General features: G+C 38.4%; 1 protein-coding gene across 1 annotated transcript in view; it reads left to right on the top strand.

Annotated features, from left to right (window-relative positions):
- The window catches only part of ITGA9 (integrin subunit alpha 9), a 313,194-nt gene that overhangs the window by 266,987 nt on the left and 21,968 nt on the right, over window positions 1–24,239 (top strand). The window contains exons 24-27 of the mRNA XM_067470189.1: window positions 5,179–5,304; window positions 7,294–7,413; window positions 8,805–8,906; window positions 20,015–20,134. Coding sequence (XP_067326290.1) covers window positions 5,179–5,304; window positions 7,294–7,413; window positions 8,805–8,906; window positions 20,015–20,134 — 468 coding nt within the window. The remainder of the gene's footprint in view (window positions 1–5,178; window positions 5,305–7,293; window positions 7,414–8,804; window positions 8,907–20,014; window positions 20,135–24,239) is intronic.

Here is a 24,239-nt window from a genome sequence, read left to right as displayed (position 1 = left end):
GCTTAATGTGAGTATAAACCATTCTTTGCTATTGACCTATTATAGCAAGTTTTCATAAACAAATGGACGGTCTTTAAATGTTTCCACCATTTTTCAGAGAATGTTTACAATGTTATTTAATATAATGTCATGCACCTTATATTTTCCTTGAATCCATTAAGCATTGATTGCCAACATGGCATCCATTTTGAATCTTTCTAGAAATAAAGACAAAGATCAAAGAAGGAGTGGAGCTAGACAATGGTTCTGGTATCTCTTCATATGAGAAGTCAAGGCAGCCATAGGACTATTTGTAGGATAAGCAGTACTGTCATAAGCAATTAATGACTAAAAGGACAAATATATGCTTGCGAAGCTCATGCTGAAACAGTAATACATTTTGACAACTTCGATACCCACAACTTGACAATCTGCTCACATCTCTAAATAAAATGTGGAAAAGTTACAGTTATTACAGTTTCCACACATGTGGAAAGCTAACTATATTTCAAATCAACAAACCAGGAACAGGCCTTTCGTAACTTTAGTTGCCCATAATTGAGTTTTGAAAAGCAAGACACTCCAAATAATTTGCATTACAAATGGGAAAGTGTTTAGACTGGCAAGCATCAGAGGATTTTTCTGACTGTTTAGAGGATGGGTCGGCCGCAGAGGATGGGTTTCAAGTGAAGAGTCTGTGAGAGATCAGAGGAAATTGCAGGCAGATAAGGCTGATGTTATGGATTCTTCAGCTTGTTTCCAGACAACATGGGGAAATGAAAGTACCAGTTCCCTTGAGAAACGGTCTTGGGAAGTCGGGCAGTTTTCAAGGGAACACAGATTAGACCTGGGAATGCAGGGTGTGAAAAGTCGGCAAACTAGATTTAGTCTGAGGCTCCGAGAAAAGGTTCAGAGATCCAGGTGTGTGAGGCATGATGTTATGGGTGACTTGGAGGGCTTAAATTAAGTGGCTTGCTTTCATAGGAGACAATGTTGCTAAAGGAGATCAGTCTCCTGTTTCGAATTTCAAGTTTCTGATTCAAGTATTTTTAAGTTTCCTGTTCCCGTTATGCCTGTGTTTCCTTGAAGCATTCACATTGGGAAAGTTCCTGTTTTCATGTACCTTTGGACTAATTCTGTGGTTTTTTTTATTCCTTGGCTTTATATTCCTTGGTATTTTGAATTACTGCTATTCTGTATTTGCTATTCTACTAACCCTCTTGGATTTTGCCCCCTTTCCCCTTTTTATATACTTTTAAAAATAAACAGTATTATATTGAACTACTGGACTCTGGTGTAGGTGCTGGGTGAAAGGGGGTTCCAGTGCTAGAGTGCAACAGATAGCTCACAATAATAAATCATTTTTTGTGGAAACACACACAACCCAGCTACTGTGAGCATTGTAACTAGGGACCTCATCACATTAATGGTGGGGTTCACCAAGCATCATGGCGAAGCTGGCAGGGCCTAGCATTGGTCATAGGAAACCTGTCACTGTGTACCCCGCATCGCCCGACTTCCTCCTTACTTCACCCCACGGGGTGAAGCATTTGCTGCCCCACTTTCCTCCACTGTTGCCTATGCAACACAGGAAGCCTTTCATGTTGCCACCGCAGGGGCTTCACTTGTGCCTCTTCACTAGTGCCACAGAGCCCTGCTGGAAGTAGATCTATGTTGTGGAATGGGAGCCAGTGAGCTCTGTGTCGCAAGTGAAGATGGAGCGACATATGATGGGCAATTTTGCCCATCCGATGAGGTAGTAGGTTCAGAGGAAAAGCCTGAAGGGATTCACATAATGTGGTTTCTGATAAGGAAAAAAGTGTTCATGCTTTGACACTGCAATAGGAAACAAGGAAGAACTTGCATTAGACTTTTTCCAATCAATCTCAGCATGGTATGCTACCCAAGCTTTTAGATACACGTTCCCCTTATGCATGTGGATATACTAAAGACTAAATATAGGCTCTTCTGCCAACAACATGTGCATCCTGCCATAAGCTTGTGGTCCTAATTCACAAGAATGCTCTGTGTATTTGACAGGAAACAGTGCAGTGCGAATATGCAAGAACACTAGCACATCTGTTCTTTTGCAACATCTTGTCATGTGGGTAGTATTCCTCATCTGCTTGTTTTAAGTTGTGAGTATCTTCAGGAGAACAATCAGACTTTCCCACTTTGAGAACTTTCTGATATTTATTCAGTATAGTAATTTACTCTTGATCAAATTTGGAACTACTACAGAAAGGAAAGTTGTTAGAAATTATCCAAGTTGTAAATATGTACTCTGAGCACATCAGGTTATGTTTTAAAAATAACATCCTGAAAAATAAGACCTACTCTGAAAATAATCACAAAATAAATTGTTTGACATGCCACTCAAGTCAGCATACCCTGGAGCTCATAGATAACATGAGTCAGTTCATCCCTATTCATTTCAGAAGGGTGTTTCACCAATAGTGATCACTTGTCATCCAGGACTTCTCAAATACATCTGTTTGCTTAGCAGTGTTAGCAGCCAAAAGAGATACATGAATGTAGCATGTGAACATTCAAGATACAAAAACAAAATACAAAAAAAATGAGTCCTGGGATGGTTGTGGAATTGTAACAGTAGATGAGGCATTATTAAGAGATGCAGGAATCACAAACAGTAAGAATCTGTCAGGGTTTCTGGACTATCTGGTCATGTTTCTGTAGTGAGGTTATTACATTAAGAATTCTGTGTTGATCTGTTTTTAATTCATGAACTTTGCACTGAGTTCTATGCAAATAAAGATTGGAGTAGCTTTACATCATTTACATTCATTGGTGTGCTGCCACCCCCTTGCCATTACTGGTAGCGCATGTGCTCATCGATATAGACTGCAAAAGAGTTTATGGGTATTTATATAAATGACCACATCCATATTTTTGATGTGTATATGCATTGAGAAAACTACAGAACAGTTGTATGTCACTTTGCATATGTTGTCCCTATACACTGTAAGACATTTCACAAATGTGCAAAGGGTTCATGGTTGTTGCTGTTCATTCGTTCAGTCGCTTCCGACTCTTTGTGACCTCATGGACAAGCCTACGCCAGAGCTCCCTGTTGGTTGTCACCACCCTCAGCTCCTTCAAGGTCAAGCCAGTCATTTCAAGGGTACCATCCATCCATCTTGCCCTTGGTCAGCCCCTTTTCCTTTTTCCTTCCATTTCCCCCAGCATAATTGTCTTCTCTAAGCTTCCCTGTCTTCTCATTATGTGACCAAAATACTTCATCTTGACCTCTAATATCCTTCCCTCCAATGAGCAATCAGGCATTATTTCCTGAAGTATGGACTGGTTGGATCTTCTTGTGGTCCAAGGCACTTCAGAACTTTCCTCCAACACCAAAGTTCAAAAGCCCCTATCTTCCTTCGCTCAGCCTTCCCTATGGTCCAGCTCTCACATCCGTAGGTTACTACGGGGAATACCATTGCTTTTACTATCTGGATCTTCATTGCCAGTGTGATGTCTCTACTCGTCACTATTTTATCGAGATTGGTCCTTGCTCTCCTTCCAAGAAGAAAGCATCATCTGATTTCCTGGCTGCAGTCTGCATCTGCAGTAATCTTGACATCTAGAAATACAAAGTCTGTCACTGCCTCCACATTTTCTTCCTCTATTTGCCAGTTATCAATCAGTCTGGTTGCCATGAATTTGGTTTTTTTTAAATGTTTAATTGCAACCCAGCGTTTGCACTTTCTTCTTTCACCTTGATTAGAAGGCTTCTCAGCTCCTGGGGCAGAACTGGGACAGTGATAAAGGAAATGTTTACAACCTTCCTTATGTTAAGAAGGAAGTCAACATAAGATCAAAACCAATCAAGAAGATCAACATCTGGCCAGGAAACTGAGATGGATCCAGGATGGAAGATGACTATCATTAATTTACAACTTTGGGACTACGTCAACAGAATATTCCTATAAAAGACTCAGACTAATAATGCTCAAACCGTGGCAGAACGAGGAATCTGTTCCTCCCGCCATGCTCTGCTCCATGGGAAGGACAGAGATGGTGTATTTGGAGAGTGGCAAATTTGCAAGGGAGCAGTCTGGTTTCAAGGAAAGAGGAAGAAGTGTGCTTTTGGAGTCTTGGATTTTGTACAGGGAATTAGGTTCTGCTGTATGGAAAACAGAGATCTGGTCCTTGGCATTGTTTTTAAGGAAAGAAATTTTGACATTTCAGCGTTTTGAAGTTTTGGCGTTATGGAAGTTATGGAACTATGCATTGGCAGGCTGCAGGAAATCAGGTCTGGCCTAACAGGTGTTTCTTCAAGGAGGGAGAAATGATATGGTAACATTTAAATGCATGTGGATGAATGCATGTATGTGTGTGTGAATGTTGAGTAAAAATGTAACCTCCCTTTGTTTGTTTGTCAACCAATGTAATTGTAAGTCCAATGTAGTTGCATAGAATCTGTATGTCTGTATGTTCAATGTCAATTCTTTGTCTAAATGTTTTCTGTAATCTGATATACCTTCTCACACTGGAAATGGCAATAAAAAGAACCTATGCTTTATAATCATTGAAAAGTCATTCATGACATAATTTACATGACAGTTATTAATGCCTTTCAGTCAGCTAGTTTATACATTAACATTTTAACCAATACTATGAGCTGTTCATTTAGCTCTGTGCTGTATTTTATTCTGTGTTCGTCCATATCAGTTTTCGGGTGTATTTCAAGGTATGGTGACTTGCAATACCAAATCTATTGAAAGGTATATTTTTTCAATTTGTGCAGTGTAGGTGCCCTTTTCTTCCATCTAATCAGTATTGCCTGAACAGCAGAACCAGTGAGTAAAAAAAAAAAAACACAAGTCAAAGATCCAATGAGTTAATGTATAAGAATAAAGTAATCAGCGATGAAAAATAATGGATATCCTGTGTGCACAAAAACTTTCAAATGATCAGATATATGAGATGAAGGAAGCAAATTTATGCCCTAAATTAAGTTTATTGGGTAATTTAATAAGGCACAGTCATTTGATTCTGTCAAATGTCTTTAAAACCTACCTGTACCGTTCCAGTACTGTCAGAATGTTGTTATTAACATTGATGGAAGCATGGGAGAATGGGAACTCTACTGCTCCCATAACCTAACAACAAGCCCTTTATGCAGTTAAGATTGGCGTACAAGTAAATTATATGTGTTTTATTTTGGTCTTCCTTTAGGTTGCACAGGACAAAGGAAACTGCTCTTTTCAGAGAAACCCAACCCCATGTGTCATTCCTCAAGAAAAGGAGAATATTTTTCATACAATATTTGCTTTTTTTACCAAGTCCGGTAGAAGAGTCCTGGTAAGAATCTCTACTCTTTATCTTTTTTTTGTAAAAATAATATATTGCTCAAGTTGCCATCCCCTGCCACATGTTGCTGTGGCCCAGTCTGGTGATCTGGAAAATGAAGTAATTAGGAAGTGTTGGTTTCTAATATATGTAATTTCTTTATGCTTGTGGGTAAACAGTATTTCTTGCTGTTTCTTTGTCACTGTTGATGTGGAGATTGTCTGGTTTGCCTACTCTAGAACATGCAACATATAATTGTCCTTCTTTAGGGGTCCCTTTCAAAGCTATGATACTATATCCCTCTGTTTGTGAATCATATATATCTATCTATATCTATGGCTGGATGGCTTTTTGCCAGGAGGGCTTTGATTATGTTTCCTTGCCCTGGTGAAGGGAGTTGGACTGGATGGCCTTAAGTATTTTCTGTTGGTCATGGGGTTTCTGTGTGGGAAGTTTGCCCCATTTCTGTCATTTGTGGGTTTCAGAATGCTCTTTAATTGTAGTGAACTATAAATCCCAGTAACTACAAATCCCAAATGTCAAGGTCTATTTCCTCCAAACACCATCTGTGTTCATATTTGGGCATATGGAATATTCATGCCAAGTTTGGTCCAGATCCATCATTTGAGTCCACAGTGCTCTCTGGATGTAGGTGAGCTACAACTCCCAAATTCAAGGTCAATGCCCACCAAACCCTTCTAGTGTTTTCTGTTGGTCATGGGAGTCCTGTGTGCCATGTTTGGTTCAATTCTATCATTGGTGGAGTTTAGAATGCTCTTTGATTGTAGGTTTACTATAAATCCCAGCAAATTCAACTCCCAAATGACAAAATCATTTTTTTAGTTATGGTCACTCCTTGGGGTAGTAGATGTCTTGTGGCCAAATTTGGTGGCAATTCGTCCAGTGGTTTTTGAGTTATGTTAATCCCACAAACGAACATTACATTCTTATTTATATAGATGCTGAAGCCCAGTTAGTTTAGAGCAGTGGTTCTCAACCTGGGGTCCCCAGATGTTTTTGGCCTACAACTCCCAGAAATTCCAGCCAGTTTACCAGCTGTTAGGATTTCTGGGAGTTGAAGGCCAAAAACATCTGGGGACCCCAGGTTGAGAACCACTGCTTTAGAGGTTCTTAATTGCAACTACAACCATTAGAAGTCAAGTGAATACATGTGGCACTTTATGTCTGTGTTTGGCAATGACAGAAAAGTATATAAATGAGGTTAGTTTCACACTCATTCACCCTTACGCACAACCCTGTTTCGATGTGCTCAAAAACAAGTATCACCAGGCCTTATCCTAATTTCAACCACTCTTCCATCTTTTTTGCTAGCAGGCAGCAGCTTTCACTAAGTTGTAGAATTACAACCTGAAAGGGGATGTGAAGCTACCAGGATACTCCATTTTAGCCTGCTGCATAGAGTCAGTATTAAACGCCTATGTAGTATGACCCCTGTATTCATGGGAGATACATTCCAAGACCGTGTATGAATACTTGAACTGTAGATAGACCATATATTTGGATGATGCTTGCACAAGAAGCACACCAAAAAGGCCCACCAACGTGTCCAAGGGAATATTTTTCAAGCATGAGTAAGTGAAAACATGAATATTGAGTTTGTAGATAGGATGCCATACTGTTCTATGTGGCTCCTGTTTATATGGATGAAGTGATTCCAAAGGTATATGGATTTTGTTGTTATTCTTAAGTTGTAAAATTCACAGTGAGAATTTGGTGTTGAACCATGCCCTCATTAGGTCTCAAATTGGTTAGTTTGAGCTAGATCTACACTACCCTATATCCCCGGATCTGATCCCAGATCTGATTTGAAGTCTACATTGTCAGATAATCAAGAATGAACAAGAATGAACAGTGAACAAGAATGAACAAAAACAACAACACAGTGAATGTTGTCCTTAATCCAAAACTCAACAGTGCTTACATTTTATCTCCCAACCCCAATCTTCATTTGCTTGACAGCCTTCTGCTTGCCTCCCTTAGGATTGTGACAGACCAGGCAGACCTTGTTTAATTATACATTGCAACTTAAGCTCACTAGCAAAAGCAGAATCCCGCAACATAGATATCCAGATGTTATTGAACACCGAAATACTAAAAAAGGTGAGTGTTACTGCCTGAATTATAATTTTACATGCTCTTTGCATAATCTGGCACATGGCGAGAACTAAACTAGAGATATTTGCATGATTGTGTTTGAGCAGCTCTTAGAAACAGAAACGTTTTGAATGGAACTGTATACTTCCATACAGTCCAGATTATCTAATCAGATAATCCATATTATCTGCTTTGAACTGGATTATATGAGTCTACACTGCCATATAATCCAGTTCAGGTCATATAATCTGGAATTTATATGGCAGTGTAGGAGGGGCCTAAGTACTCAGATGAAATTTAAATGTAAAGTTACTGAAATGCTAGAAAAGTGGTTATTGACGGGAAATTTCATTGGCTACAAGACTTTAATTTTCCCCCAATAACTACATTTCTGGGCAGCAGCGAGTTCTTAGTTGTTTTCCTGACCCTTTTAGCCATTTGTCTCCCTTGGAGGACAAAACTATGTCCATCACACATCTTAACATCATCCTCTAAACTAGTCTGTTTTTCTCCAGTGTGGTCGAAAATGTTATCCCATCACCAAAAAAGGCTCAAGTGACATCAGGGTAGCTTCTGGTGTTGAGAAGGTTACCATTTTTCCTTAACATAAAGCTGCAATATCTCTTGGATATTGCTGTTTATGGCCCTAAGTCAATGCTACTCAAAATGGTAGTCCTTGAACTACTGTCGGTTAGTGAATTATTAGTTATTTAGTCTGCATTAAAATTCTGTTTGTAGTCAAATGCACACAAATATGTTTCCAGATTGTGGCAGAGTGGTGGGAAACCCTGCCTGGTCCATCACATCAGAAAACTTCACTATCATATAAACTTCTGGGAAGAAGATACTAAAATGCTGATCTGAAACCAGCAGAGGGCATGCAATTCAACAACTTAACCAGCTGGATCATTTATATTTGAAACCTTTGTAAGAAATATGAAAGGAACTCACTCTTGCAAAAAGGATAAAAGCATACATAAGCGAGCTTTTTCCAATGTGCCACATCAGGATTTGTTTTAATAGTAAAATATTTTATCTGATACTGTTTGCAAGTTCATTTTAGTAATTGCATTTCAATATCTATTCCTAATTATGTGAAAATCTCTTGGGTTAAGATGCTCTTTGCTGGTGGTGTTTGGCAGCCTGTGCCAGTCTTTTTATTGGGAAATATATCTCGATGGGAGCATTTTCCATCCAGCTCAGAACCAAGTTTGAAAATGAAGAAAACAGTACTCCGGCATATCACATTTAATGGGATGGGTTGGATTTAGATCTGCAATAGTGCTTTGTAGAGTTTGTCTCTATTTTAAAGCCATGAGAGTGCCAGCGGATAAAAGGTTTTTCAAGGCAGTGTGCTTGACAGCGCTCCTCAACTCTGACTGTTTTTCAATCCTTAGGACAGTTCATCTGTCATTCAGTTTATAACAAGAGCAAAGGTGAGGGTGGACACAACCATCCGGGCAGTAGAAGTATCCAACGGGAATTCAGAAGATGCAACGGTGAGTGGATGAATTTGGAAGATGGCTTGTGTTGCGCATATGGAATGCATTAGATTAGCCTACCCAGAGTGAGGAATTTGTGGCCAGGCTTAGGCTTAGCCGGCAAAAACGAATGAACGTGCCTTTCTTTGAATTCCCCAGCAGTGCTGCTGTCTTACAATCCTCTTGTGGTTTCACTTGCTGTGATAAGCCAGGTCCCTTTTACAAATAATGTTATTCAGAATACTTTAATGCACGTTGTGTTGTTGCTACCCACAATTGTAAAGGCTTCAACCGCACCTTAAGCAATGAGTTCAGTTTCCCAGGGTAAAGCTGAAACCGGCTATAATCGAACACAGGTTTTTGGAAATCCCTGAGAGTTATCCCCTTCTGGAAGATCAATTCATATTATAAAACAGTTGCAGTGCAATCCTATGCACATTTCCTAGGAATTAAGACCCACAGGACAGACATGCTTCCAAGTAACAAGTCAATTAATGCAACTTTAATTGTTTCATTAACTTTTGAGGATCAAAAACAACAATCAGGTGAATGAAGATTTGGAGTAAAAGCCAACTGTCCTTTTAGCTTCAGATGTTGCTGTGTCTCCTCACACACACATTAGTTGGTTAACTAATTAGTGCATTTCCTAGCTACCTTTCAAATTTTCAATCTTTCCAAAACATTGTAAAAATAAATATTTAATATTGATATAACCATTTTATGAAATCATGAATAAGCTTTGGAGGATTTTAAATAATTCTCTTACTTCTGACCTGCAAATTAATTTAAGTACAGGCATACCTCAGTTAATGAAGCAGATGTCTTCCTGGGAACTTCTTTTTTAGTTTTCTAATACAGACAGAAGAAAGATGAAAAGATAGTGATAGGTTTTTACACCACCAAAGCAAAGAATGCTTCAACAGTTTTCATCAAACTTTTCATTCAGAGCGAACACTCTGCCCATGTGAAATGAAAGAACAATTTCCAGTAAAACTGTTTAGAGCTCATTTCAAAGCTTCCTCCAAAATATATCCAGGAAAGATTTTTTCCTTCCACTAGTTTCCACTTTTTTGTGATTTTCATTGTAGTGGGAAAAGTAGATCTATGTTGTTTTTAATATATTGGACTTTGCTGGTGAACCAGGCTTGACAAGGATATTACCAATTAACCCTTTGTCATCTTGATATTTAATCTGCTTTTAAAGTGTCCCAGAATCTCTCTACTTCTCCTACTTTTGTCCTCAGGTTACTTTATTTGCTACAAACTGGGTTCAAAGTGCAAAAAAATAGTTTGTATCCAATAAACTTGGCAAGGAGGCAATAGAGCAGAATCAAAAGCTTTACGAATCAGTTTTGGTCAACTTTAGATTCGGTTTGATTATTTGGGGTACTGATTGAGAAAATTGCATTGGATAAACCATGTCAGCTTTAGTTTCTGATACAGAACATATGCCATCCAGTAGTCACCATCTTCTCGCCCACAGAAAACTATATTTAATCATCCTGAGCTGATATGGTCTATCCAATGCAATTTTCTGAATCTGCATCCCAAATAAGCCCAGGAACAGGCCTAAAAACAAAAACACCAAGACTCCCCTGCTTCCAGGTGCCACATAGGGAGGGAGGAAGAGGAGAAGCAGCAGCTAGGAGGCTTGTTGTTGTGCCTTTCATGGGTAGTCAGCCTTTCCCCTCCCGACATCCTTGTTGCCTATAAGAGGGTTTCACAAGACCAGTCACTCTCGTTGCAATGGTGTAGTGACAGTGAGGTTGCGGACCATATTTTAGTTCTTGGGGACCACTGGTGGTCCACGAACCACAAGTTGGGAACCACTGCACTAGACTAAGGCAAAAGTGAAAGGAAATTGACTCTTCTAGCGTTTCTGTTCTTCCTCGTGGAAGTATTTAGCCATCTCGGCTACATTTATGATAGTTTGCATCTCTAAACTGTTGTAAAGTATGTGCAGAGTGAGCATTTAGTGTGGGAGTTTCCACAAAGTTCACACAGTCAACAAGTGTTTCTCAAAATCATCCCTTTATAAAAGCACTTTTGGAACATACTGCCATTTTCAGTGTACATTTACTTAAAATGTGTGAGCCCAAAGTGTGCCTCTCCATCCCACAGTCTCCCTTTTAGTATTGTTCATCTAAAAAGCTTGAGCATAATCCAAATACTCCATTTTAAAATCTGCAAAATATAAAAAGCAGCCTGTTTCCTGTGTGTGTCATGGGTGTGGTGGTTGTGTGGAAAATCATATTGCTTATCGCACTTCATTGGATTTAGGTATCAAGATATCCCTGCTAGATGTTGTTTAAAATAATTTCCAAGTTTCCTAATAGTGGCTGGCACAGCAATCCGAAATGCATTGTTTGGAAGTGTTTTCAATTGAACACGCTTCCAAGCAAATGTGGTTGGGATTACAGCCTAAAACAATTTGGCTACCATTTTAAATGCATTCTAGGGGCTTAGAGCCACAATTCCAATTACACTTGATGAAACCAGGAATTAGAAGTCTTCCCAGAGATTTAACTGCCTCAAATGTCATTAGAGATACTTAGATTTAAGGTGGGCTTGAAATGCTTTCATTATGAATGATCAAGCCAAGCTCAACTGAGCAAGCAAGGCATTTGGTTGCTTGCAGAGTACTGTCTGTAGGAGGTGTATGGAGCTGGACCCAGATCTCCCAAAGGGTACCAAAAGGGATACACATTACTATTATAAGATAGGCATTCTTGGCAAATGATGCAGCATGTGGTGTAGAGCAGAGAAGCATTTAAACTAGGATCCAGCATCTCTTCACAGTAAGGACTTCATCACGAAGGGAGCTGCAAACGCTGTAGGATGCTTGCACCCCAGTTGATCCATGTTGCCCCATGCTGCCCATCACACAATACACCCTGACTTCTGGTGGGTACAAACATCTTATGACCCTGTGCCCAGAACATGCGAAGCTTCCTGTGTTCTGTAAGGAACAACAGGGCTAGCATGTGGGGTAGCCGTGCGGTGATGCTTCCCCGTGTGGAATGGGAAAGTAGCTCTTTGGATGAGGTAGGACGTGGGGCAGTGAGATTGCCCCGCTGTCCCACCAATTCACCACAGAGGCTGGCAAATCGCCCCATGTGACCTTATCAATGTGATGAGATAGTACAGTGGTTCTCAACCTGTGGGTCCCCAGATGTTTTGGCCTTCAACTCCAAGAAAGCCTAACAGTTGGTAAACTGGCTGGGATTTCTGGGAGTTGTAGGCCAAAACACCAGGGGACCCACAGGCTGAGAACCACTGAGATAGTAGGTGATCACATTGGGTCCCTAAACAACCAACTATCCAGACTATCCTTTAATTGGCTCTCTAGTTCCCCATAGCTTCTAAATGGGCATCCTCAGACAGGGTGCACTTCCCTTAAGTCCCAAAGGTTATATAGCCCAGAAATAAAGGAAATTGAAGTGTGCAGGTGGCCTAATAGTTAAGACCATACAGCGGGCTTCTTGTAGAAACATTTACTCCCCTATTTGATTTCCAGACTTTATATTTTTCCTCAGCCCTGGACCGTCAAGCTTAAGGTAAAACTCTTATCAAAACTACTGCTTACAAATTAACCCTTTCTATGCCACTGTCAGCCAAACTCCCTGCAAGAGTGGCAGTAAAAGCATATATGATCAAAGATATTGAACCAGAGGTTTGCAAGGGATAATTGAAGGCAGTTCTCAAACTACATGAAACTATGTGTGACTTGACAGCTTTATGATTACACAGCAACCTGCATGTTTAGCCTTCTCAGATCATGTCACGAAATCATTTCCATCAGCCCAACAACAACACTCTTCTGACAGTATCACAAAGATGACTTTTGGGTACATGTATAAACCTAATTTTCTTGTGTCAAAGAAATGCAAGGAGAGCTGTGCCTAATAAACTTCCTAGCTGGTGGTGTGTTTCTCATACAGAGACTGGGACTCTTTGAAATTTCTAGATCCCAGATTTATGTACTGCAGAAGTCTCAACCTTTTTGGGTAGTCATTGCACATGCAGTCCTTTTAGATCATGATCTTTCAGACAGGGTGCATTAGAGTCATACATTTAATATCTATTACTTACAGTAAAATGACCGAGAAAGAATGATTTACACAGTATAGGTCAACATGGAATGCGGTATTTCTCTTTATTATTTATTGGTTTTAAAATTATTATTATTACTGCCAGATTGAATTTCCTGAAATAGTTCTGTGTCAGAAGAATTGTTGTTGGTTTTTGCATTGTAAAAACGAAACGCAACCTGCTGTGGTTTTGGGGAAGTACAAGCTGCAAAAGAGCATGCTGGACATTATATAGTTTTGAAACATCAGTGTGTAATTTTTTTCATTTCTAATGTGAATGTTAGTTTTTAATCTTCAGCCACTGAATTTCCATCCATCTCTTGGCTTCCCTTGGCCTGGTACACTTTATTTTGGGTCATACTCAGGAAAGTGAAAAGTAAGACATGTGGTTTGGCTCCAGGTAGTCAAACCATTCCCCCTTTCCAGAAAGGAAGTGTTCAGATTTTGCAACAAGAATTGCCAAAGTTTTGTCAAATGTCCTGTTCCCTTTCTTTTTGAAGTTTTCTCCATTTCAGAGATTTTTTTCACCATTTTATCATGTAAATTTATCTTCCATCCCAGAATCTGAAAGTACAGTAATTTTAGTTTTTGCAGTAAGTCAGGTATAGCCAAAGTGTGACTTAATGAGAAATATTTTCACCAATTTTGTCATGTAATGGTAAATCTTAAGTTGTCTTTGTAGCTATAGTAAATTCATCTTAAAATAAAGGGGTTGGACTGGATGGCCCATGAGGTCTCTTCCAACTCTTTGATTCTATGATTCTATGATTCTAAAGTTGGTGAATATCAATTGCTTTACATGCTAGCTTGTTCTTTGCTTTGTGCTGATGCATCTTGATCTTTAAAGTACCTAAAAGTATGTATATTTACACTTTTAAGAAAGGATAAAGTGATGAAATGTTACTAAAATTGTAAATATAACTGTAGCTAATTGCTGTGGAATAGTAGTATCAGCTTTGAACATCAAAAGTGACTAACTTTCCTTCTCCTCCATCTCTTTTTCTTCTCTTGTTTCATGTACACGAAACAGCTAGTGAGATTTAACACTGAAATGGATGGGATACTTCTGATATTATTACTGTACGCCTTCAAGTTGTTTCTAACTTGAGGTGATCCTATCATGGTGTTTCTTGGCAGGATTTGTTCAAAGGGGTTTTTGCCTTTGCCCTATTCTTAGGCCGAGAGAGTGTGGTTTTTCTAAGGTCAACCAGTGGGTTTCCATGACTGAGCAGGGACGCAAGCCGTAGCTTTCCAGTATCTTAGTCCAACACTCACGACACCATGTTGGCTGTAATACTTCTGAAAGACCTATTGAAATCAGTTGGACATTAGCTTGTTATAACTAATTAGTCATTATGCAATAGTCAGGGAACAACACACATTTATCTCCATTTCTTTTACATAAGATACTGAAGTCAGGGTGGCCTTTTAGCATCTGTGTGACTATTTTTGTCAGCTTTTTATATATAAGTTCCTGGGCAAATTAGGCTTGCAATGAGCACTGACTTCTCCCCGTCACAATCATCTGCCAAACCTCATTGTAAATTTATTTCTAAATAAATTCTAGTTGAGGTTAAAATGGTTAATTCGATCCTGTAGGTTTTCTAGAAAGGGCTGTTCAGTGTATCATGAAATGTTAAAACTAAATGAAGCTGTTATAAGATCTTTTCATTGTGGTCAGAAACATAAAAGGAACTCAAGTTGCATTATAAGGTGGCGTTCTCTTTCCTTGGCATCCTAGAATGAATCCCATTTTGTATTCAGATTCTTGGGCATTGGTTCAAAGCATGAATACAAGTCTCTAATTCACTCCACATTTTTATAGCCATTTAATTTTATTTAGGCTTATAGTCTTCTCGCAGTCTATTTCTTCTTTCTCCTGTATCAACCATAATGTATGTTTCACTGCTGGAAATCCGTCAGATCTAAGGCAGTATGGCATGTGTTTTGTAATAACTGCCCTAAAGGAGATGTTACAATTAGGGAGGCCAAGAAAGGAGAGACCAAGTTTTGCTTTTTAACAGATTGTTCAATTGCAACAAAGATGTAAGTGCTTCAAAAGTGTGGAGCCTGGCTGGCATGCTTCCTTTTCAGCAACCTCTTTGCCAACACCTGGAAAAGATGAATAATTCCCACTTTTTCATAGCTTTCACTGGCTGGTTCTGGATTTCATGTTAGTAAAGGCAAGTTATTAGATCAAGATCCTTTCTGTATTTTTATTTTTCTAGATAATCACAGGAGGGCAGTGTAATTCTTTCTGCACCTTGGTCCCAATCCTCAAGAGCATAACATGAATAACACAGAGGTAGCTGTGTTGGCAAAATATAATAAACTTCCAAATCCATAAAACACTGATAGCTTTATAGGCCAACCAAAATGCACTCAATACATTTTGGTTGGCCAGTAAATATATTACTGCTTTGTGGATTTGGAGAAATAACAAAATTTACTTTCTATCACTTAGTTATAATCTGTTGCCAACATTTTTTAGGTTATTTCTTACTTTGCTGCTTTGACAAAATTGATATGTAGGGCAAATGAACAATGTAGTTTAACATTATTCAGTAGATTTTACTGAATAATATTAAAATAAATAAGACTAAAAAGTTATTTTGGTATGCTATCTATTTCCTTGGCATTTCAATTCTGTACTCATTTCCTGTGCATCAGAACTACCCCATCTTCAAATCCAAGCATCATTTTTCATCCTTCTATATTCCCTCTCCACCCAATCATAATCCAGAATACTTCCAATGGTTTACTACCTGCCTTACTTGCACCTCCCAATTCCCATACTTTATCTTAATAATTCTAAAATAATAATTTATAATACAGTAATTTACAATAATTGCTCCAATGCACACATAATCAAGCCTACTATACACAGCCTGTGCAGTCAAATTTCCTCATCCTTTTGCTTGGTAACAGAGGAATAATTGCAGTTCTTGTGCTGAAACAATCCTCATCAGGTTCACTAGGCTAAAAGAGAGTGTGATTTCACCTCCAAGGAAGTCTAGAGCAACAACTAAGAGTAAATATGTTGTGATCCAAAAGTCCAACAATGGTTTGGACACAGATACAGAGGTCAAGAAACGAACAGTGTCAACAGAAGAGGAAATAAGTCCTCAAACCACTAGAGAACCTGAAGCTCAGATCCCCAGACCTCTATAGTTGAATGTAGACCAGTACTGGTAACCCAAAGCCTAGCTGCAGCCCATGGAGGAGATATTATGTCTGGAGAGCCATGATCTCTGGAACTTGGGCACTGTAATTATCAACTTGTCTGGCACAAATACTGAGACCAAAGGAATGCTAATTTTCGATATGAAGGACCATGAGTTTAAGGTGATTTGGAGACAGTGGGGCCTAGTGGCACCTGTATCAGTTAATCTACTCCCAGGGCCATTTCACATGACACAAATATAGCACAATGATTCCATTATGACTGCCTTGAGGAGTATTAGGATTTGCAGTTTAGCGAAGGGTATTTAGAATTTTCAACCAGAGTGGTCCAGTGCCTCACCAATTCTACAGTATGCAGCCATGGTAATTAAAGTATAATCAAGTGTAGCAGGAAAGAACCCCAGGTTTTAACCCAGGTTTGAAAAATACTCTCCAAGGTGCTGAACCATATTCCTACATAAATAGGTGGAGCAGATTGAAGAGTGCCTTTAAAACTAGTCTGGTTTGTTTTTCACTGTCCAGCTGGCATGGGTGCAAAGTGGCAGAATCTGATAAAATAAGTATAAAATATATACAAAACAAACAATATTAACCATAATTTCTAATAGATTACTAGCAAACGTTTGATAACTATCTTTGGGTGGCTGAAAACTTTGATTTTGGGGTAGCTGAGGAAGCAAGCAAACCATAGTTACTACATTACTAAAAACAACCACCTCATGTTTCAAGTCCATCTACAGCCTACTTTTTTGAATTCCTGGAGCTGCTGCTTTGCTCAAGATCAGCACTTCATAATCAGTATTGCCAGTGCCAACCGGGTTTGTGAATACTATATTTTAATAGTATAGGCCTTTGTTCCTCTTTTCTTGGCAGAAGGTTTAAACCCATTACTATGGAGAAACACAAGCTGAGCAACTTCTTCGTGATGTCATCCAAGCAAGAAGCTGTGTGATAATAGTGCATCCAGATGTTGTTTTCCATCAAGAAACTAATATGCAGAAATACTGGATTATTCTGAGTGATCTAATTACACTATGAATTTCAGAGGAACCTACATGTTGGGCACAGTTAAATGCATATGTTTCTTCCTAGGAAGTGTAGTTATAATTACTCCCTGGTATAATCGGTCAGCTGAGCTTGAGCAGATTGCTGGAAGATAGAAACTCAAATATCATAGTAGTCCTTGGTTAAAAATTGGAATGATATAATAAGATCAGAATTACCTTTCTTTTAAAAACCATTTTCAGAAAAAGAATGGTGTTCAACCAATACTAGCCTACTTCTGAGAACTGAGTCCTATACATAGCTACACAAATAAGGTAAATGGGACTTACTCCCAGGGGTGTGTACATAGGCCAACCCATAATTTATTGCAAATTTCACAATTACAATGTAGATAATGTTTGACCATTTTAGTGGTCTCCCCAACCCCTGGAGCTCCATCTCACAAGAAATGTATTTAGGCTGCATAGTATAAAAATCTGTTTTAAAGATTTGATTCTTCCATCTTTTTCTATCTGATAATTAGATTTTTCATTTAACATCAAGCAGTTTAGACCCCCCCCCTTTTTATAAAAAAAGATACTATTTCTATAACCTTTAACATTATTTGAAGATAGTATAAATTGTTCATAGTTGCTCATGTTTAGTAAGTTTTCTTATGCGTTCGTAATATTATAAACTGCCCAGAGAAAATGTATCTAAAAAATGCAGTAGATTGCCGCAGCATAAATTGTAGAGATATGTTACCAACCATAGGTTAACTCCAAGCACTATTTCTTTCTTGTCACTCTTTCAAATGTAAATATCAGTCACAAGACTGATCTTCAGCTTTTTAAAAGAGAAATAAATGGATGTGATACAGCCCTTGTGGGACAGTCATTCTTCAAAATGCAGATGCTGAGATGTCTGACTGATTGTCCTCCCACAGCTTCTGCCAGTAGGAAGCTTGAATATCACAAAGAAGAGGGATGAGCTAATTTTCTGTAAGATACTCTTATTGTTATCATGAGGAATAAAGACCAGCCTCAAGATTATTTCAATTTGACTATCATTCCATCTACATCCTTCTACATTTTTGCAAAAAATAATAATACTGTATATAATAATGTAAAAGTTGAACTCATGTATAAGCTGAGTGTGGGTTTTGAGGCCAAAACTATGAATTTTGATACGACTCATGGATAGGTTGAGGGTCAATCTGCAGGGAGAGTGGGTTTGAAGAGTTGATACTCCTTTTTGAATAATAAAAATATGACCTCATCTGACCCCATGGTAGCCTCTGGCTGAACAGTTTCCTTTGCCTTTGCCTTTAGTTGGAAACGCCATTTAGGAAAAGCATAACAAAGTACCCCTGACAGATGGCCTTTCATCTCTATTTAAAAGCTTCCAAGGAAGGAGCTTCCACCACACTATGAGTCAGAGAGTTCCACTGCTGAACAGCTCTTGTAGTCATTAAGTTCTTCCTAATGTTCAGGTGGAATCTCCTTTCCTGTAATTTGAACCCATTACTCCTAGTCTTAGTTTGCAGGGCAGCAGAAAACAAGTCTGTTCCCTCTTCCTTATGACATCATTTCTCATATTTATATATGGCTATCATGTCTCCTCTCAACCTTCTCTTCCGCAGACTAAACATACCCAGCTTTTAAAGACACTCCTCATAGGGATTCATGGTCTCCAGACCTTTGATAATTTTAGTTGTCCTCCTCTGGACACCTTCCAGCTTGTCAATATCTCTTTTGAACTGTGGTGCCCAGAATTGGACACAGTATTCCAGATGAGGTCTAACCAAAGCAGAATAGAGAGACACCATGACATCCCTCTAATAAGCTAAATTCTATTAGTTTCAATGGATCTACTCTAAGTACAACTAAGAGTAAATTCGGGAGTGAGTCTTCTTCGGGAGTGATAAAGCAGGGTATAAATAAATATAAATATAATAATAATAGTAATAATAATACCATGAATCCCCCAATATTTGCATTGTTCAGGCTACATTTGGTATAATGGAGTCAGAACTGAATTTTTCCATATCAAGGAAATACAGACAAATTTCAGTGAGTCATCTGAAAACCAAGGAATAGGAAGAATTGTTGAGTTTTTTCCCCCAGATAAAAGAATATTAGGAGAAGAAATGGCAGCAATCTTCAAACTATTGGCCCTGCTCACTGGTGCATTTGGGGAATTGTTATCCAAAATAATAATTTCACAAAACTCTACACTGCCGTATAATGCAGGTTTATAATGCAGTTTAAGAATATTAAACTGCAGTATATGAGTCTACACTGCCATATAATATAGTTGAATGCAGTTAAACTGCATTATAAAACTGCATTATTTAGTAGTGTAGATGGGGCCTCAAATAGACTTGTATTGTCTTATGGATATGCAACATTTGCAGAAATGTAACATACAAAGCAAAACTTTGTCAACTTAATGTTCTATTTTAGTAAAAAATTGTTTCTCTTTCATGGTGGATTGTCTTCTTTTTAAGCAAGCTTCTAAAAGATTTCATGGAGATCAGAGACAGTTGGCATTGCGACACCAGCAGCTGCACCCTAACAGTGGCTGGCACAGAATGGAGCTTTATATATTTTGTGGTTTGGGGAGGGGGCATCAATAGGATGGGATTTCCAAGGATGAGACATGTCTTGGTATCTGCACTTATATCAGATTATTTTTGAAACCCTTGAGGAAAAACAAACCTAATGCATAAACTGTACAAATGTGGTTGACAGTTCTGTGCTGCAATGCTTTAAAGATATTCAGAGAAAATACAACAACATTTCTGTCCTATGAAATAATGAATCCTAGTTGTGTAAAAGCTCCTTGTTTTTCCTAATTGCTTTGTAGGTGGTCTTTGAGGCCTTGCATAATCTGGAGCCTCGCGGTTATGTGGTCGGCTGGATCATTGCTATCAGTTTACTTGTGGGAATTCTCATCTTCCTGCTGCTGGCGGTGCTGCTATGGAAGGTGAGCTATCTGTCAGACACACTATAGACACAAGGATAAGCCATGGCCTTGGCTGAGCACACCCCACTTTCTCTATCTGTCTTTCTTTCAATCTGTGCAGTCTCTGGTAAGTATTTAGCATCCATTAACATTAAAGAGTAATCCATCTTTTATTTGAAACTATTAAATGGAAGGGAAAAATGTATACAAGGACCATTCATACAGAGATACTGAATTCTTAATGAGAAAGACCCAGCAGCTACTTCCACACAAATGAATTTGTCATGTGATGTATTCAAGTAAATATTGCAAGTACAGGTAGTTATGAACCTGGGTTATGAACAAGATAGGTTTTCTATGTTTATTCTAAAGTTACATTTGTATGTAAGTCAGAATAGGTACATTTTTAAGTGTAACTTCAGTGATGATGATGACGACGACAACGGTGATGATGATGATTATTATGGATAGCATCAGGAAGGGTTAACATTCATGTAATGCTTGTTTTGCTACATGTGCCCCTGTTCAGAAGATTTTCATCTTTATTTTCTGTCCCTGTGACAATTGAATTTTGAAAATTTTGGTTTTTCGTGGAAAAAAATGCTGAGAAAGCATTAGAGACACTTTTTCCCATAATAACTCTTACAGAAAAATGTGGCCTAGGGATTCCAGCCCCACAAGGAGTCCTGTAGACCTCGACTCTTCCAGAATTTCCAGATCAACCTTTTTCAAGAATGAATTACCCCTCCCAGATTTATTTATTTATTGTGTCAGAAGCAAATTGAGAATACAATTATAATGTATAGAAAAACCACAAACAAAGTTAAATATTTGGCATTATACTAAATTTCCTTTGACCAGAAGCTGGCCACTTTGAGTGCCTCTGGTGTCTCTGTAATAAGGTCCCCCATTGTGCATGTGGCAGGGTTCAGACTGCTCTGTAGTAAATTGTTTGTAGTTAGCTCTGCATCTCGTGGCGCCAGAGTGCAGTCCGTTCAGTAACTTGAAAGTTGCCCAGTTTTTGTGTGCTCAGGACAGAGTTTCTCATCTGGTATAGCCACTGATTGAGGTTCCAAGTTTTAACTGCCACCTTTGGACTCTCGCTTGCTGAGATATTCTTGTGAGTATCTCTTAGGAAGCTATTTCTTGATTTAAGGTGTTGGCTTGCTGGCTGATATCTGAACAGAGGATGAGCCAAAGATGTCAATGCAAGCCTTCCCGCAGGATAGTAACACATCCAGCCATCCCCTGGGCAACGTCTTTGTAGACAACTGATTCTCTCACATGAAAAGCGACTTGCAGCCCCTCCCAGAAGGTGCAAGTTACAACAATTTATCTTTGAAATCAGTTGCAAGTACAAAAAACACAATATTACACAAAAGCATAACAAAACCAGAAAATAAAATACATAAAATTCAAAACCAATATAATAGATGACACAGCAATATAAAATCAAACATTAAAACACAAAAGAAATTACATAGGACAGGACCAGATTCAAAGATAAAATTTTAAAACACTGGGAGATAGGGCAATGTAAAAATGTCAGGAAGGGGGATCCAGGGATGAGGAAGGATTTAATTGCACAAACCATAAAATAAAGTGCTTCTGAGATCATTTTATGCAAAGTTTGGTCAGGGAGTGTCTTACATTCAATCACTGAAGGCACATTGGAATAACCAGGTTTTCAGGTTCCTCCTAAAGATTGCCAGCGTGGGGACTTGCCTAATATCTCTGGGGAGTGAATTCCAGAGCCAGGGGGCCACTACAGAGAAGGCCCTCTCTCTCGTCCCCACAAGTCACACTTGCAATGCGGGCGGGAGTGAGAGAAGGGCCTCTCCGAAAGATTGAAGAGGTTAGCTGTGCTTTCATGACATATTGAAGTAGTTGCTTGGGATAGCTACCTCAGTCTAATTAAAAGATCAACATTGTCACTTTAGAAATTTCTCACTTACCTCCATGTTTCAGAAACATGTTACGAAATATAATAGCCTAGGGATAAATTCATGGCTGCCATGAGGGAGCTAATTGCACAGTCATATGCTTTAGATTACAGTAGCTTTTTAGTCCCCTTTTTAATAATGCAACTTGAATACCTGAAATTCCCTTTGACAAAATTCAATAAACAGTATATTTCACAATGTTTGTAAGAGGATTGCTTGGAGAAGTGTTGGCCACAATGGTTATGGGAATGCTCAAAAATCCTCCTATAAATACCCCATGTCTTATTCGTGCAGTTGCAAAATACTTTAAATGTGGTGAAAGAACAGCCAACTTAAAATTGAACTTGACGGCAGAGATTTGTTACAATACTCTCTATCCATATTCTCCTCTTTGTGGCCTCGCATCGTGTTACTTGTCTTTATACCATAAATCTATAGGTAAACGCTTTCTAACAGGAAAGATCTTTCCAGTGATTTTCTACACAGCCTTTCATTTAAGTCAGAAAATCCTTCATTCTTACCAATCCTGAAGACTGATGGCAAAGGAAAGGAGGTGCTCTTTGCTGTCTTTTGGAACCACAATTTTATAAGGATACATATATAAGTTCCATCTTGTCTCCTGTGCTTTACATATAATATAATATATTGTATTTACATTATAATATTTATAACATTATAGTGTAATACAAGATAATACTAAAAATAATAATACAATATTATAATTATATATTTTATATTACTAATAATATTACAATATAATGGTATAGTACAATATAGTAATATATAATACTGATATTGTACTATGCTAATAATATATATATTATATGTATATATATCTTGTAAGCCGCTCTGAGTCCCCTTCGGGGTGAGAAGGGTGGCATATAAATGTCACAAAATAAATAAATAAATAATACACTTAGTTACCCTTTAGTTGTTCCTGTATAGGTTAGTCCTGCAGTTCTAACCCAAATGCTCCTTTCATTTGCCTTCCCCTTTACCATCACATCCCTCTGTAGATCTGGTATTCAAATTTATTTATTTATTTATTAATGGCATTTGTAGCCTTGTAGCAACTCAAGGCAGCACACAGAAATAGCAATTTTAGTGCCATACATTCATAAAAAAAAAGTTAAAAACATTTGACTCAATATTTAAAAAGCATATATAAACCATTCAAAAACATATAATCACCGATGTCATCCTGTTAAAATCATTATCCAGCAGCGTTGTCCAGCCATGCCATGTTCATTCTTTCTATTTCATAATTACCTATTCCACTGCACTTCCAAACGCTTGTTCAAAAAGCCAAGTGTTTACTCTTTTTCGGAAGTGACCTCTATTTTGTACAAGTATTTGTGTTTATTTATTTTATTTATCATGTCAGGAGCAAACCAAACAGTTGTATTGCATTTTTAACAAACAAACAAACAAAACACAAAGTTTGCAAACTTGGTAGTTGATTAAATGTCCTTTGACCAGTAGCTGGCCACTTGGAGTGCCTCTGATGTTGCTGCAAGAAGGTCCTCCATTGTGCATGTGGCAGGGCTCAGGGTGCATTGCAGCAGGTGGTCAGTGGTTTGCTCTTTCCACTTTGTAGCCTCATTTCTTAAGGTAGTATTTGTGTTGATCAGGGGGTAAGTATATTAAAGTGTGACCAATCTCGTTTTTCAGTTCTTAAGTTTTAGAAACAAAATCAAGTAAAGTTGTGTTAGGTTAAATGTAAACTCCCCAAACTCTTTATTCATTCTCTGCTCCCAAAACCCTATTCAGGTGCTATCAATGTCTTTCTGTCTAATTGGTCTTCACAATGTCTCTGTCCTAATTCTATTTCATCCTGCTGGTCTCTCTCTTTAGCAATGCAGCTTCTGAGTTGTATCCTTTCCCCCATAGGTATTCCTTCATAGTATTCCGAAGGTTATGATTGACTGGCTCTAAACAGGATTGCTCAGCCTGTCACTTGACAGTTTTTATTTCGCAGCAATCAAGTGTGTTCATAGGACTTTTACTGTTAGTGCAACAATGTGTTCATAAGTAAGCTCCCTAGGTTCAGTAGAACCTAGTTCCTATTTTGGGAGTGTAGGATCATAGCCTAAAAAAACTAGTATGGACTGTGTAATCCAGACAAATTATAATTCAGAAAAAAACATGTCTAATCCTGTACAGGTTTACCAGGGATTTTTTTT

Source organism: Anolis sagrei, chromosome 6 (genome assembly GCF_037176765.1).
Source record: "Anolis sagrei isolate rAnoSag1 chromosome 6, rAnoSag1.mat, whole genome shotgun sequence".
Classification (NCBI taxonomy): Eukaryota; Metazoa; Chordata; class Lepidosauria; order Squamata; family Dactyloidae; genus Anolis; species Anolis sagrei.
This window is presented reverse-complemented; position numbering and strand designations above follow the sequence as displayed.